This window comes from Chiloscyllium plagiosum, unplaced genomic scaffold (assembly GCF_037043375.1).
Source record: "Chiloscyllium plagiosum isolate Xiang-an unplaced genomic scaffold, Cpla_swu_hap1 HiC_scaffold_24, whole genome shotgun sequence".
Lineage (NCBI taxonomy): Eukaryota > Metazoa > Chordata > Chondrichthyes > Orectolobiformes > Hemiscylliidae > Chiloscyllium > Chiloscyllium plagiosum.
The window spans coordinates 51,656,270-51,671,810 of record NW_028270162.1 but is presented as its reverse complement, the minus strand read 5'-3'; the positions used below and the strand labels follow the sequence as shown (position 1 = coordinate 51,671,810).

At 46.2% G+C, this 15,541-nt stretch overlaps 1 protein-coding gene across 5 annotated transcripts in view; it reads right to left on the bottom strand.

Moving 5' to 3' along the window:
* Positions 1-12,692, bottom strand: part of LOC122562805 (paxillin-like) — a 166,092-nt gene extending 153,400 nt beyond the window's left edge. For 2 of the 5 annotated variants that reach the window (XM_088000169.1, XM_088000170.1), the window contains exon 1: positions 12,232-12,489. In XM_088000169.1, the coding sequence (XP_087856295.1) occupies positions 12,232-12,430 (199 nt within the window). In that variant the 5' untranslated portion in view covers positions 12,431-12,489. Of the gene's footprint in view, positions 1-12,231; positions 12,505-12,568 lie in introns of those variants that run through there. The other 3 variants (XM_088000171.1, XM_088000172.1, XM_088000173.1) reach the window with 3 other exon arrangements.
* Between the last annotated feature and the right edge of the window lie 2,849 nt (positions 12,693-15,541).

Here is a 15,541-nt window from a genome sequence, read left to right as displayed (position 1 = left end):
TGAGGAAACCTCTGGCATCAGAGTCAAGAATTAGGAAAAAAGAAGTAAAACTCAAATGGAAAGCAAGAATTTATTAAGTATAAAATAAGGAGACATTAAAGCTAGAGATCAGTAGCATACGTTCCAAAGTAAGTAATCCTGGGAAACAGGTAGATGAGCTGAGGGTACAGATGGAGATCTTAAGTAAGGTATCATCGCTATAAGGGAAACATGGCTCTAAGTTCAACTTTGTAGGTTACTGGGTTTTCAAAAGGAACAGAGAGGGGAATTTAAAAGGAGGAAGAGGGTCACATTACTGATTAAAGCAACAATCACAACTAAGGAGGGAAGGTATACTTGAAGAATAATCAAATGAGGCCATGTGGGTTCAATTGAGAAAGAATAAAAAAGGCAGTCACATTGCTTTTAATATGGAACAAACTTTCAAACAGTCAAAGGGAGATAGAAGTCCAAATACGTAGGCTAAAAAAAGTGCAGATATACTACAGCTGCAAGAGAGGGGGATTTCAACTACCCTAACACTTGCAATGATTCTATCCTAGTTAAAGGTATAAAAATCATAGAATTATTAAAATCAAGAATTTATTTTGTCTGGGTACAGCAAAGCCAAATAGATAGAAACATTTGGGGTTTAAGAAATTAAGCTGAACAAGAGGAAGAGGTTCGTGGGGTTGGGTTTCGGGCAGAGATTTTGATGGTATTGATCATAATTCAGGTAGATTGAAGCTGCTTATAAAAAATGACAAAGATAGATTGAGAGCAAAAGTTTATGATTGGAACAAGTAAACTGTACTAAACAGAAATGGAGTTTGGCAAAAGTGGACTGGAAACAGCAATTTGAAAGTAAATCATTGTCAGGGCAGAGGGAAGTATTCAAGGAGGAGATAGAGAGGGTTCAGAGTATGCAGAACAGTGGAATCTCCAAATGTAGGCTGTGGCTGGTAAAGAGCATACCAAGTAGGACAATACAAGAAAAGCTTACTTCAGCCTCTGTGAGCTCAAATTGTACAAGCTGAGAGATTAGAGTATGCTTATGTAAGATTGAAAAGGTGACAAGGCATTAAAAAATAATGAAGGCCTGCATTTGATATTCTCTCTTTTACAATTTTGTCATTTTAACTTTGTTAAACTATTAGGACAAGATACCTAACCGAGTGTCACAAGCTTCATTTTAACATTGTTCACTGCAGTACCTTATTTGGCCAAATTGACGCAAACTCTCCTCTTCGACTGGAGGTCATACCCAACTTTCTGACTTGCAATCTTTCCTCGTGCTGCAAAAATGCATGAAGTCTTCACCAGCGTCCATCCACAAGGTTCCACAAGATCCGCTGGATCATTGCCACTGGTCCATGGACAAACAACAATACCAATAGAATCACGGCACCCTTCACTGCTCCAGGGCATAATGGAACTGTCCCTCATCACATAGGGCCAAACACCAGCTCCCCTGTCCTCCCCTACTACAACTGAGTTCAATAACCCTACCTCCTACCCCAGGGCAGAACAGCAGGAACCTCACAGCAGACTGCAGTCAATGGAACAACACTGGACAGCTCTCAAATTTAATGCATTTTTTAAAGTCTTTTCACTTAAAGTTGAAGTGTTCAGGAATACCAGTTTAAGAGAGGGCACAATTCACAAAAATAATTGTGTTAACTAAGGACAGAAAAGGACCAATTAGAGATCAGGAAAAGTCATTTGTTATGGAGACAGAAGTCACTGACATAATTCTTAGACGTGATCTATATGGACTTCAGTAAGGCATTCGACAAGGTTCCCCATGGGAGACTGATAAGCAAGGTTAGGTCTCATGGAATACAGGGAGAACTAGCCATTTGGATACAGAACTGGCTCAAAGGTAGAAGACAGAGGGTGATGGTGGAGGGCTGTTTTTCAGACTGGAGGCCTGTGACCAGTGGAGTGCCACAAGGATTGGTGCTAGGTCCTCTACTTTTTATCATTTACATAAATGATTTGGATGCGAGCATAAGAGGTACAGTTACTAAGTTTGCAGATGGCACCAAAATTGGAGGTGTAGTGGACAGCGAAGAGGGTTACCTCAGATTACAACAGGATCTTGACCAGATGGGCCAATGGGCTGAGAAGTGGCAGATGGAGTTTAATTCAGATAAATGCAAGGCGCTGCATTTTGGGAAAGCAAATCTTAGCAGGACACATACACTTAATGGTAAGGTCCTAGGGTGTGCAGGTTCATAGCTCCTTGAAAGTGATATCGCAGGTAGATAGGATAGTGAAGGCGGCGTTTGGTATGCTTTCCTTTATTGGTCAGAGTATTGAGTACAGGAGTTGGGATGTCATGTTGCAGCTGTATAGGACATTGGTTAGGCCACTGTTGGAATATTGCGTGCAATTCTGGTCTCCTTCCTATCGGAAACATGTTGTGAAACTTGAAAGGGTTCCTCCATTGCCAGACCATGGCAACACGACGGCTGGAGGAAGAGCGCCTCATCTTCCGCCTAGGAACCCTCCAACCACAAGGGATGAATGCAGATTTCTCCAGCTTTCTCATTTCCCCTCCCCCCACCTTTTCTCAGTCCCAACCCTCAGACTCAGCACCGCCTTCTTGACCTGCAATCTTCTTCCTGACCTCTCCACTCCCACCCTCACCTTAACCTCCTTCCACCTATCGTATTCCCAACGCCCCTCCCCCCCCCCCCCCAAGTCCCTCCTCCCTACCTTTTATCTTAGCCTGCTTGGCACACCCTCCTCATTCCTGAAGAAGGGCTTATGCCCGAAACGTCGATTCTCCTGTTCCTCTGATGCTGCCCGACTTGCTGCGCTTTTCCAGCAACACATTTTTAAGTTCAGAAAAAATTTACAAGGATGGTGCCAGGGTTGGAGGATTTGAGCTACAGGGAGAGGCTGAACAGGCTGGGGCTGTTTTCCCTGGCGTGTCGGAGGCTGAGGGGTGACATTATAGAGGTTTACTAAATTATGAGGGGCATGGACAGGATAAATAGGCAAAGTCTTTTCCCTGGGGTCGGGGAGTCCAGAACTAGAGGGCATAGGTTTAGGATGAGAGGGAAAAGATATAAGAGAGACCTAAGGGGCAACGTTTTCATGCAGAGGGTGTTACGTGTATGGAATGAGCTGCCAGAGGATGTAGTGGAGGCTGGTACAATTGCAACATTTAAGAGGCATTTGGATGGGTATATGAATAGGAAGGGTTTGGAGGGATATGGGCCGGGTGCTGGCAGGTAGGACTAGATTGGGTTGGGATATCTGGTCAGCATGGACAGGTTGGACCGAAGGGTCTGTTTGTATGCTGTACATATCTATGACTCTATTATGACTACTTTGCACCTGTCTCGACAAAAATGAGGATATTATAGCTCAGGAGGAAAAAATGTGATACCTGTATTTGATAATAAACATATGGAAGTGAGGAAATATTAAGGGCTTTACTACCTTTGGAAGTGTGAAAGCTGCGAAAGATGTTCTCAGGTGCTTTGGCAACAGGAAATTTGGGCATGGTCAAAAGGCCAGAGTGACCATCAGTTGCAAGAGAATTACTCCTAACATTTAGAACATAGAACAATACAGCGCAAAACAGGCCCTTCGGCCCTCAATGTTGCACCGACCTGTTCACTGCAAAGAATCCAAGATTTCCCACTGTATGCTGTGGTTTCCTCCAACAATAGAAAAATGTGCATGTCAGATGGATTGGTCATGCTAAATTGTCCCGCAGTGTCCAGGGATGCACAGGCGAGGTGGATTAGTGGGGCGGCATGGTGGTTCAGTGGTTAGCACTGCTGCCTCACAGCACCAGGGACCCAGGGTTCCATTCCAGACTTGGGTTACTGTCTGTGGAGTTTGCACATTCTCTCCCCATGTCAGCTTTTGTTTCCTCTGGGTGCTCCAGTTCCCACCTACAGTCCGAAAAAATGCAGGCTCGGTGGGTTAGCCATCATAAATGCAGGGTTACGGGGATAGGGTGGCAATTGGGACTGGGTGGAATGCTCTTCAGAGAACTGGCGCAAACTCAGTGGGCCAAATGGTCTCTTTCGCCACTGTAGGAATTCTACGAATAACATGGACACATTTCCGCACATTTACAAAGACTCTAACACCATAACCAATTTCCTTTGCTGAAACCAAATCAGAATATCTATAACCATTTCAGAGTGTCAAGTAAACACAAGATAAAATCACCACCAATAACATACAAAAGGGAAATGAAAATTCTACTATTTGACAAAGAAAAGGAAATATTTATACTAACTAAACAGAATGATGAACGTGAGATCAAATAAGCACTTTGTTGCCTTTGTCAACAGAACAAAGCTATAAAGTACTATAAAGACTGAAAAAATATGAAGTGTGAAACAGATGCTAGAAAGGTTAAGAGCCAGACCTGCAGCTTTATTGAGGACTACAATGTATAAGAAATCTGTACACAACTTGATAATTACTGACAAGGAAGAACTTCTGTCTTGTACTATGAGGGCAAGTGAAAGAATGCCAAACTTCAAATGGCCACAACAATTTATATGAGAAAACTAACTTTCTGGCTCTCCAAATTTCATGATTCAAAAAGGCACAAAGCTTCAACTCATGTCTTTTGATTTCAGACAACAGGCCCTTGTATATGAACGTATGTTGCTTTTAGCAAGTGTAAATGAACAATGTTACAAGCTTGAATGATTATCTTAAATTGGTTGTTGGCATAACTGTTTGTGCAGTCAGGATTGTGTTGTTCAATCTCAGAATCGCATCTAACAGAAGATGTTTATTGGGTTTTGCATGTGTAGGCTGGTTGAGTACTATTCTGCCTATTAAAAAAACCAAAGGAATGTGCTCGGTGATTTGATCATCCAATAGATGGGAAATGTAGCTGGTATCATACTGGCACTGAAATTCATATATAACACTGATCAATTATACAACATTGTTTTGGGCTTGTGGTTGAATCTTGTTTATGGAGAACACCACTCTGCTCGCCACTGCACAGCAGTTGTTCAATTTTTGAAATATCTTTCCAGCATTGAGACACAAATTAGGCACTTTTCAAGTGCAAACGCAGTGATTTTTGGCCCATTTGTGAATTTGCACAATACAAAGCTGAAAAGTGATTTGAAAACAACAGTCTCTGTCTTGCAACATTACTTCTAGCACTCTATTTCTGCATCCAGCTTGCAACCTATTTGCAAGAGACTGTTAAGAAGACTAATCCAATAGCATGCAAATTGTAACTCATATACAACCAAAAAGATACCTTGCGGTAGTAGACATCAGTGGATTTCTCAACTTGCATGTCAGAGTCATAGAGAAGTACAGCATGGAAACAGATCCTTCGGTCCAACCTGTCCATGCCAACCAGATATCCCAACCCAATCTAGTCCCATCTGCCAGCATCCGGCCCATATTCCTCCAAACCATTCCCATTCATATACCCATCCAAATGTCTTTTAAATGTTGCAATTGTACCAGCCTCCACCACTTCCTGTCAAGGAAAAGAAGCACACTAGACTGCTCCATTTCAAAATGTGAGTGGGGGATAGAGTGTATGACGTGCACCTTTTTTAGAATTACCTACAGCGGTAGGAGCTTTTTGTTTCCTGTATTTTCACCACGGCAATGCCTTTGATAATCAGAGTCAATGTGTAAACCAACCAGCACTCTTTCTTCCTGTACTATCAATTGTTGTGCATCTTTAAATTTTGTCACTCTCATGTTTGTCCTGGTGAAGGCTAATTGAAAAGCATTAAAAAAAATCCCTCGCTTCTGAAAATCTTATAATCTTAAAAATACTTCAAGTGTAAATGGACAATCAGGAAATTCTCTGTAGTCTACTACACACCTTGAATCAATGCTTAAGTATCCAACAAGGACATTAAGCTGAAATGTTAACTTTCTCTCTCTACAAATACTGCCAGGCCTATCAACATTTCCAGCACATTGTTTATTTCAAATATTAATTGCTGGAAACATGCTGAATAGCATGTTATAGTCACAGAGCAGTAATAAACCTAATACTCAAATGGTTAAAATAGGATTACAGAAAGCTGCAACCACAGGGTCAAAATGCTTGACAAACACACTAACATATGCAGGGCAGAGAAAATACTGGCAAATTTTTACTGTCAAAATCCCTCACAGCGCACCAACAGTTTCCTAATTCCACTGACATAATTGTTAATGTATTTGAACCTCTACAGCATTGATTTAATGATTTAGAAAGGTTGCTGAATAAACATTTAAGTTTAAATTCTTTTACAGATATCAAAACAAGGCACCCCTGAAATAGTAACATCCTAAAATGGGGCATGAAGCAGTTCACAAAGAATGTGTCAAACACATTATGATAATTAACTGGATTAATCTCTCCATTACTTTGCTCTCTATGTGAAATGACCAAAAACATTATGGACATCTGTACTGACTGAGTCCTGCAATGTTAAGAGTCACAAGCTCAGTAGGCTGATCGACAGTGCTAATGGCTGCCAATCTTTATTAATAAAGCTTCACTCTGATGCACTAGCACAGACGAAATAGAACAGCTGTTAGAATAGTGTGCTAGATCTGATGTTCAACAGCAATGTGTAAAGCACTAAAGCACATGACTTTTTCACAGACCAGTGGTTTTCGTACTTCAGCCAGCCCTTCCTTATCTATGCTTATGTGCACCACTGAGGCTCAAAGCTACATCTTGAGCTTTTCAGTGAAGTGAATTGATAGGCACCAAAATACAAAAGCACATTCAATGGAACAAGCAGCTAAAAGTAAAAAATTTACTAGCTTCCTGCAAACCAAATCTTCCTGCACACTGCAATCTACAGATGGCAATCAACAATCCCTTCACTGACTAAGTGGCAACACTCGAACCTTGGAATCAGAAGGTTTAACCCTCACTCTGTCAACTTGAGCATATAATCTAGTCAGTACAGTTCAAAAGGAATGTTGTCAGAGATGCTATCTTTTAAGTGAAACATTAAACCAAACCCAGGTGTCTTCTTTCTGGTAGGCATCACATGAAATGCTGATTTTAACTTATGTGCTCTCTAATATTAATCTCTGATCTTGCCATTTATTTAAATACTGTTTGTTTGGAGCTTGCTATATGCAATTTTATTGCAACATGTTTCAGCACTACACCGGTGATTGCTTTTCAAAAGTGCTTAATTTGCTGTAAACCTCTCACATGTGAAAGCATAATCCAGGTAAACGGAATTGAAGCCCAAGATTAGTTTGGGCTTGGAAGTGAAGCCCATAATCCTACTGAATGATTTAGTCCTAAACTTATTTGTTGTATTCCCTGGCAGCAGTGACCAAGAGAGAGGCATACTGGACTCCAAGTTAACTTGGTTTCTCTCCCCACACAGATGCTGAGTTTCTCCAGCATTCTCAGTTTGTTTCAAATTTCCAGCATCACTGTGTTTTGCCTTTAATAGGATATACAACAACATTGCCAACTTCATGGGAGGGCTATATAAATGAGAGTTCCGTCTTCTGTACACTTTTCAACTTATGCTGATACTGAAGACCAATGAGTAGGGATAAAATCTTTCAATATATTTTATCCAGAATTAGCTAAAGACATGCCATTCTTGGGATCACCTCTTCTACTGATGTTTAAATGGGTTTACTGTCTTGACACTGGAGGCTGGGTTAGTAGAAGTGACCATTTCATACCACTTCCCTTATCCTACCTGTCCATCTTCTTTCCCACCTATCTGCTCCACTCTCCGCTAAATCCTATCAGCACCATCCCCTACCTATCACATTCTCAGCTACATTCCCTCTAGCCCCACCCCCTCAGGCCTCCCCCACATTCCTGATGAAGAGCTTATGCTCGAAACATCAACTCTCCTGCTCCTTGGATGCTGCCTGACTGGCTGTGCTTGTCCAGCACCACACTTTTTTAACTCTGATCTCCAGCATCTGCAGTCCTCACTCTCTCCCACTGCCCTGGGAGAGAGTGTAAATGTGTGTAAAAAGATTTAAAATATGCTGATTATTAGTCTCCAAAGAGAGTGGAAGCATCACTCAAGTTTGCTCTGGATTTCAGGCCATTCTTCTTTAAAATCATTTTCAACTGAACTTTCCTTCTAATTCTCAGCAAATCTACGCTTGTTTTTAATTGGGAATCCCCTAAATATATTCATGCAAACTTTTCTCTTGAGCACGTAGTGAATGATTTGAGCACAGAGTTTTACTAAGCACTGCTCATTTTTAGTGGGTTCCAATGTAAAAATCATGGTCAGGAATCATGTATACTCCCACTATCACTAAGTAGAGAAGTAAGTGGAGAATAGTTGTTTAGTGAACTGGTGAAGGATTAATCTTTTTGAGTGGAAAGGGGTCTATAGCTATCACTGCAAATGCCTCTACTATATGCAGAATGCTATCTGTAGCACCCAGAAATCAATCTTCAGACCACGACATTTTGATTTCTATTCCTTGTACTGAAGTCACAAAAATAGACTGGTAGAATGTTTTATAAATATTTTCAGCAACTCTTCCCACACATTCTACTGCGTAATAATAGCTCACTCAGCTCATGTGTAACACTGCACTGAATGATCAATTCCACAGTTCAATACTAACAGTTCAAAATTCACATGATCACTGGCCTCACTGTACTGCCCTCTATCCTTTCCCTATTTATCTTATCCATTACGTCATTAACTTCTACTCCTCCTAAATTGATCTATTCCCTCTTCTTTTCTTCAGCCATTGCATTTGTCAATTGACTAACATGATGTTAAAGCTTTACAAATTTTGAAGTGACTGAGAAAGCCATTTAGCTACTAAAAAGCAGAAATTTATCAAAGCCAACATTTTTAGAATATCAAACATGGCCACAGTACAGACTCGGGTAAAGGCAAAATGCGATCTCCCCCCTCTCTTCTTCCCAAGTCTTTCGACAAAGAGAATGCCAATCAGCTCATCTGCTTTGTACCCCAGCTCTGTGCAGCACTCCAGTCTGTTCTATTCCTGCTCAATCTTCCAGCTCTTCAAGATTATTTCCTTCAACAGCCTATCAAATCCCCTTCTGAAACTGTTAAGTGTCCCAGCTTCAACCACTTTCGTGGGCAGCGATCTCCAAATCATAATCAATCACTGCATAAAAAGTTCTTCCTCTTGTCCCCCCCTTGCAGTTCTTGCTAAAAATTTTAAATTTGTGTCCCCTAGTCTTCGTACCTAATGTCTGCCTAATCCAAACCTGTCATAATCTTGTATGCCCAACCAAATCAACCTGTTTGCTCCAAACAGTACAACCACAACTTCTCCAATCTGAGCTAAAATCTCCCAGTTTAAGTATTGGCATTCTCATTTTTTATCCATTTTGTTTCACTAACATTGTCACTTCTGTTTGCCTCATGCTTGAAATTACTGTCAAATTTTACTTATCGTTATTATTTTCCTTCTTTTTGTCTTTATTCCCAGGTAATGTTAGGGTAAACGGTTTGATTTTAGTCACTGTTAAAATGGGACTCCCTACATTTAGGTTCTCTGCTCAATATAAGCCATGAGTGATGTATGTTAAACTTAACATTAAGAATTGGGCATTGCGGATTGGGGTATTTCAGTTGAAAAAGAGTGGAGCTGATTTTAGTTAAAATCATGGATGAGGGTATTTTAAAAGTGAGAGTTTTGCCTTAGGTCCAGGAGCAGGTCAGAGTTTGGGATGGTAAAGGTTAGGGATATGCTTATGATTCAAGGTTTCAGCATTTTCCACATCCTCAGAAATAATAAAGAACAAAATTAAAAGGTGAGAAACAGGCAAAGAATGGGATATGAAGAAACAAACAGGGCAGTTTGTAAGTTTTTATGTTGTACTGTTTGATTACTGCATTCCACTAATGTAATGCATCCCAAATTCGTCACTATCCTACGATTGTCAGCCCATCCCCCTCATCTTACAGCTGCAGCTTTCATTCCTTCAAATATACAAGTAAAACAAGAATGAATTGTGTGTCCCTCTCATATAGGAATATTTGCTTTAATGTAGCACCTTTCACATCAATCGAATTCTCAAATCACAGGAGAATTTTAGGAAGTGTAGTCACTGTTGTAACGTAGGAAATATTACAGAAACACATATCACAGGAGTTATTGTCCATTATGCCTGTGCCAGTCCTTTGAAGGGCAATCCAATTAGTCATTATAGTCTTTCTAAAAAGCCTCAAGTCATGTTACTATTACACAGATACAATTGGTGACTATGTTTAATACTCTTAATGAAATTAAGATGTTCCCAATATGACAGCGTTTATAACTTGGGACAAAAACTGCCGCAAGACCTGTGCTATAACAACTACCAAATAAAATTGGGTCAGATGTGGGAACCAAGAACAGAAAATCTCGTATCCAACAGCATAGCCATCATGAAGGTAACTGTAGAAGTTATCAAGTAGTAGGCAGAGAAAACACACTAATCCATACCTACAATTCAGAAGCATTTGCCATGCTTCTGTTAACTTAATCCTTCAGGGGTTGGACAAGGTAATGGAAAAACAGTTTTTTTCTCTGAAAAGGTTGTAAATTCTAACAAAGGCTAGATCAACTTCTCTTTCCAATATAAAGTGAATTCTAATAAATGATTCTTGGGATCGTTCAGGACAGTATCCTGAATGTGCAGTAGCGAGCTCAGAACATTCAGACAATTTTCACTCAACAGCTGGTCTTTACCTTCCAGAAAGTGTTGACTGCTACAATTATTAACAAGTTTCAACTGTGTAGTATTCTTCTACTTGCACAAAGAACGTAAGAGTTAGCAAATTATACATGGCTTACTATTTAAAAAAAAGATGTCGCGCACTCAAGATTGCTCACTTTTCGGTCTTTTTATGTTGTCGGAATTTAAGTCTAGTATGGATAGAATATTCTACATTTTAGTTTATCCTTCCTAGCCTGGATTCTAAACTAAAATTCTCTTATCTTTAAATTGTCTCTCTCGCTCTTTTCATGCAGGAAATTATTCACATTTGATCACAATGTATTTGAGGCCCAGAGACATGGAATAGTCACCGTAGCAGATTAGGCAGAAATATCAAAACAAATACACAGTAACCCTGACCCAGGTAACAGTAAAATCCTAAACAAACACTGCCTTGCTGAATGCAGAATTAAGCACATTAAGGAATCTGTCAACGCCCTTTTTTTATCTTAAAAAAGATTATGAAAAACAACACCAGTGGGCATGGATACTGGTTAAATTGCAAGGGCATGTATTCTCAAAAGCTGGAAATACTTGTGCATAGTTTGCATTCACTTTGAACAAATATTAAATTAAAATGGTATTCTCCACAGATACCAAGTTACTACACCTCACAACTCAATTAAAAATCAGTTATCATTTCCTGCAGCCCAAGTGAACAATTATTACCAGTAAATAATTATTCCAATCTCTATGTCTTGTGATTTTTATCACTAAAATTAAAATTGTAAAATTAAATCACTAGTCTCTATCAGTGGACAAAAAAACAAATCATTAATCAGTCCCTGTAATGTCATGAGTAACAACACATTATTCCCTAAAAGAAAACCAGTAGACAATCAATTTTAAAATTAGTCACAATGCCCCATGTGAAAGGCTAATGAGATAATATTTTCCTCATGTCCTACCAGATCTCTGGCACTTTATTTTCCATGCCTCACTCTTGATTGCACATCCTTTTATTGTTCTCTTGCCCTCACAGATATTTAACACCTTAGCCTTTCACCACACTGTAAATATCCATATTCCTTATCTCCAGCACCCCAAAGAACCCCATCCTTGCCTATTTATGATTCATGATTCCTATTCTCGAATTCCCACAAACTGTCGATAGCTATTCCCAAACTCTATCCCAACTGTTCATGCCTGGTAGATACACCTGCTTATACCTTGCATATTATCTCTGCCTATACTCCATAGATTCCCCCTGCCCATACCACATACACACAAGTGCTCATACCCCACAGGTTCCCCATGTCATCAGTGAGCATCCAGAGCTCACAGATTCCCTCTGCCCAGATCCTATACACCCCCACCAGCCTCTACTTTAGATACACCTGCCTATATCCTGTACATGGCCAGTGGTCATACCCTGTAGATCCCTTTGCCCATATCCTGTACAAGCCGGTGCCTCAACCCTATAGATCCTGCTGTCCATCTGCAGTTCACCCCCAACTCCTAACCCTCAGAGACCATTATGGGGAGTTAACCAGAACCACATTCACCGTGACCTGGCGGTGGCTGTGATTGAGAAAGTTTCTTGCCTGGAGTCCGGTCTCTCGGGACAAAACAAATCGTTTTAGCTCCATAGATCCCGAGCAAACAGGAAAGTTTCCAATCGTCCCCACAAACTTCCTCCGGCTCCGGCTCGGGCTCGGCCCGGTGGGGAGTGGGGAAGATCGCCCTCTCTCTCCCTGACTCGCAGACCACCGCAGCCGCACACCGGCCTCCTCCTCTCCCCATGCCGCCGGGGCCGGGGGCCGGCCTGGCCAACACTGCCAGCCCGGGCTAACTCTCCGGCCTGGCCCGCTGCCGACAGCCGGGGCTGCGGAGAGAGGAGGAGGAGAGCATTCCCGCTCCGTCCCCGCCAGCCTCACTTACCGAGGTCATCCATGTTCGTGCTGCCGAGGAGCCGCTCGCGCTGCTGCTGAGCCCGGCGCGGTCCAACTGGCAACAGGCGCGAGGGGGAGGGGGCGCGGGGGAGCTGGGAGGGGTTCGAGGGGAGGGGAGGGGCTCGCAGGCGCGCGCAGGTTGGGCACGCGCACGAGGAACCAGGCAGGGACCAAGGGTAAAGCTGGGGGGGGTTAATTTCACCATCTGCCTGAAGGAGGGTGATTGGGTGGAGAATAAAGAGAGGGGAAGGGGATGGAGGTGGGGAGTGGGGAATGGGGAGACGGATGGAGGTGGGGAATGGGGCAGGGGGGTGGATGGAGAGTGGGTGATGGAGAAGGGGAAGGGGGTGATGGAGAAGGGGAAGGGGGTGATGGAGAAGGGGAAGGGGGTGATGGAGAAGGGGAAGGGGGTGATGGAGAAGGGGAGGGGGTGATGGAGAAGGGGAGGGGGTGATGGAGAAGGGGAAGGGGAGGGGGTGATGCAGAAGGGGAGGGGGTGATGGAGGAGGGGAGGGAATGATGGAGGTGGGTGGAAGTGGGGAGCGGGTGATGGAGGGGGGTGGAGGTGGGGAGCGGGTGATGGAGGGGGTGGAGGTGGGGAGCGGGTGATGGAGGGGGGTGGAGGTGGGGAACGGGTGATGGAGGGGGGTGGAGGTGGGGAACGGGTGATGGAGGGGGTGGAGGTGGGGAGCGGGTGATGGAGGGGGTGGAGGTGGGGAGCGGGTGATGGAGGGGGGTGGAGGTGGGGAGCGGGTGATGGAGGGGGGTGGAGGTGGGGAGCGGGTGATGGAGGGGGGTGGTGGGGAGCGGGTGATGGAGGGGGGTGGAGGTGGGGAGCGGGTGATGGAGGGGGGTGGAGGTGGGGAGCGGGTGATGGTGGGGGCGGAGGTGGGGAGCGGGTGATGGTGGGGGTGGAGGTGGGGAGCGGGTGATGGAGGCGGGTGGAGGTGGGGAGCGGGTGATGGAGGGGGTGGGGGTGGAGGTGGGGAGCGGGTGATGGAGGGGTTGGAGTTGGGGAGCGGGTGATGGAGGGGGGTGGAGGTGGGGAGCGGGTGATGGAGGGGGTGGAGGTGGGGAGCGGGTGATGGAGGGGGTGGAGGTGGGGAGCGGGTGATGGAGGGGGGTGGAGGTGGGGAGCGGGTGATGGAGGGGGGTGGAGGTGGGGAGCGGGTGATGGAGGGGGGTGGAGGTGGGGAGCGGGTGATGGAGGGGGTGGAGGTGGGGAGCGGGTGATGGAGGGGGTGGAGGTGGGGAGCGGGTGATGGAGGGGAGTGGAGGTGGGGAGCGGGTGATGGAGGGGGGTGGAGGTGGGGAGCGGGTGATGGTGGGGGGTGGAGGTGGTGAGCGGGTGATGGTGGGGGTGGAGGTGGGGAGCGGGTGATGGTGGGGGTGGAGGTGGGGAGCGGGTGATGGTGGGGGTGGAGGTGGGGAGCGGGTGATGGAGGCGGGTGGAGGTGGGGAGCGGGTGATGGAGGGGGTGGGGGTGGAGGTGGGGAGCGGGTGATGGAGGGGTTGGAGTTGGGGAGCGGGTGATGGAGGGGGGTGGAGGTGGGGAGCGGGTGATGGAGGGGGTGGAGGTGAGGAGCGGGTGATGGAGGGGGGTGGAGGTGGGGAGCGGGTGATGGAGGGGGGGAGCGGGTGATGGAGGGGTTGGAGGTGGGGAGTGGGTGATGGAGGAGGGGAGCGGGTGATGGAGGGGGGTGGAGGTGGTGCGTGGGTGATGGAGGTGGTGCGTGGGTGATGGAGGTGGGGAGTGGGTGATGGAGGTGGGGAGTGAGTGATGGAGGTGGGGAGTGAGTGATGGAGGTGGGGAGGGGGGTGGAGGTGGGGAGGGGGGTGGAGGTGGGGAGTGGGTGATGGAGGTGGGGAGGGGGGTGGAGGTGGGGAGTGGGTGATGGAGGTGGGGAGTGGGTGATGGAGGTGGGGAGGGGGGTGGAGGTGGGGAGTGGGTGATGGAGGTGGGGAGTGGGTGATGGAGGTGGGGAGTGAGTGATGGAGGTGGGGAGGGGGTGGAGATGGGGGGTGATGGAGGTGGGGAGGAAGTGGTGAGTGGGTAATGGAGGTGGGGAGGGGGTGGAGGTGGTGAGTGGGTAATGGAGGTGGGGAGGGGGGTGGAGGTGGGGAGTGGGTGATGGAGGTGGGGAGTGGGGTGGAGGGGGTGTAATGGAGGTGGGGAGTGGGTGATGGAGGTGGGGAGTGGGTGATGGAGGTGGGGAGTGGGTGATGGAGGTGGGGAGTGGGTGATGGAGGTGGGGAGTGGGTGATGGAGGTGGGGAGTGAGTGATGGAGGTGGGGAGTGACTGATGGAGGTGGGGAGGGGGGTGGAGGTGGGGAGTGGGTGATGGAGGTGGGGAGTGGGTGATGGAGGTGGGGAGGGGGGTGGAGGTGGGGAGTGGGTGATGGAGGTGGGGAGTGGGTGATGGAGGTGGGGAGGGGGTGGAGATGGGGGGTGATGGAGGTGGGGAGGAAGTGGTGAGTGGGTAATGGAGGTGGGGAGGGGGTGGAGGTGGTGAGTGGGTAATGGAGGTGGGGAGGGGGGTGGAGGTGGGGAGTGGGTGATGGAGGTGGGGAGTGGGTGATGGAGGTGGGGAGTGAGTGATGGAGGTGGGGAGTGAGTGATGGAGGTGGGGAGGGGGGTGGAGGTGGGGAGTGGGTGATGGAGGTGGGGAGTGGGTGATGGAGGTGGGGAGGGGGGTGGAGGTGGGGAGTGGGTGATGGAGGTGGGGAGTGGGTGATGGAGGTGGGGAGTGAGTGATGGAGGTGGGGAGGGGGTGGAGGTGGGGTGTGGGTGATGCAGGTGGGGAGTGGGTGACGGAGGTGGGGTGTGGGTGATGGAGGTGGGCTGTGGGTGATGGCGGTGGGGTGTGGGTGATGGAGGTGGGGAGGTGGGTGGAGGTGGGGAGGTGGGTGGAGGTGTGGAGTGGGTGATGGAGGTGTGGAGTGGGTGATGGAGGTGAGGAGG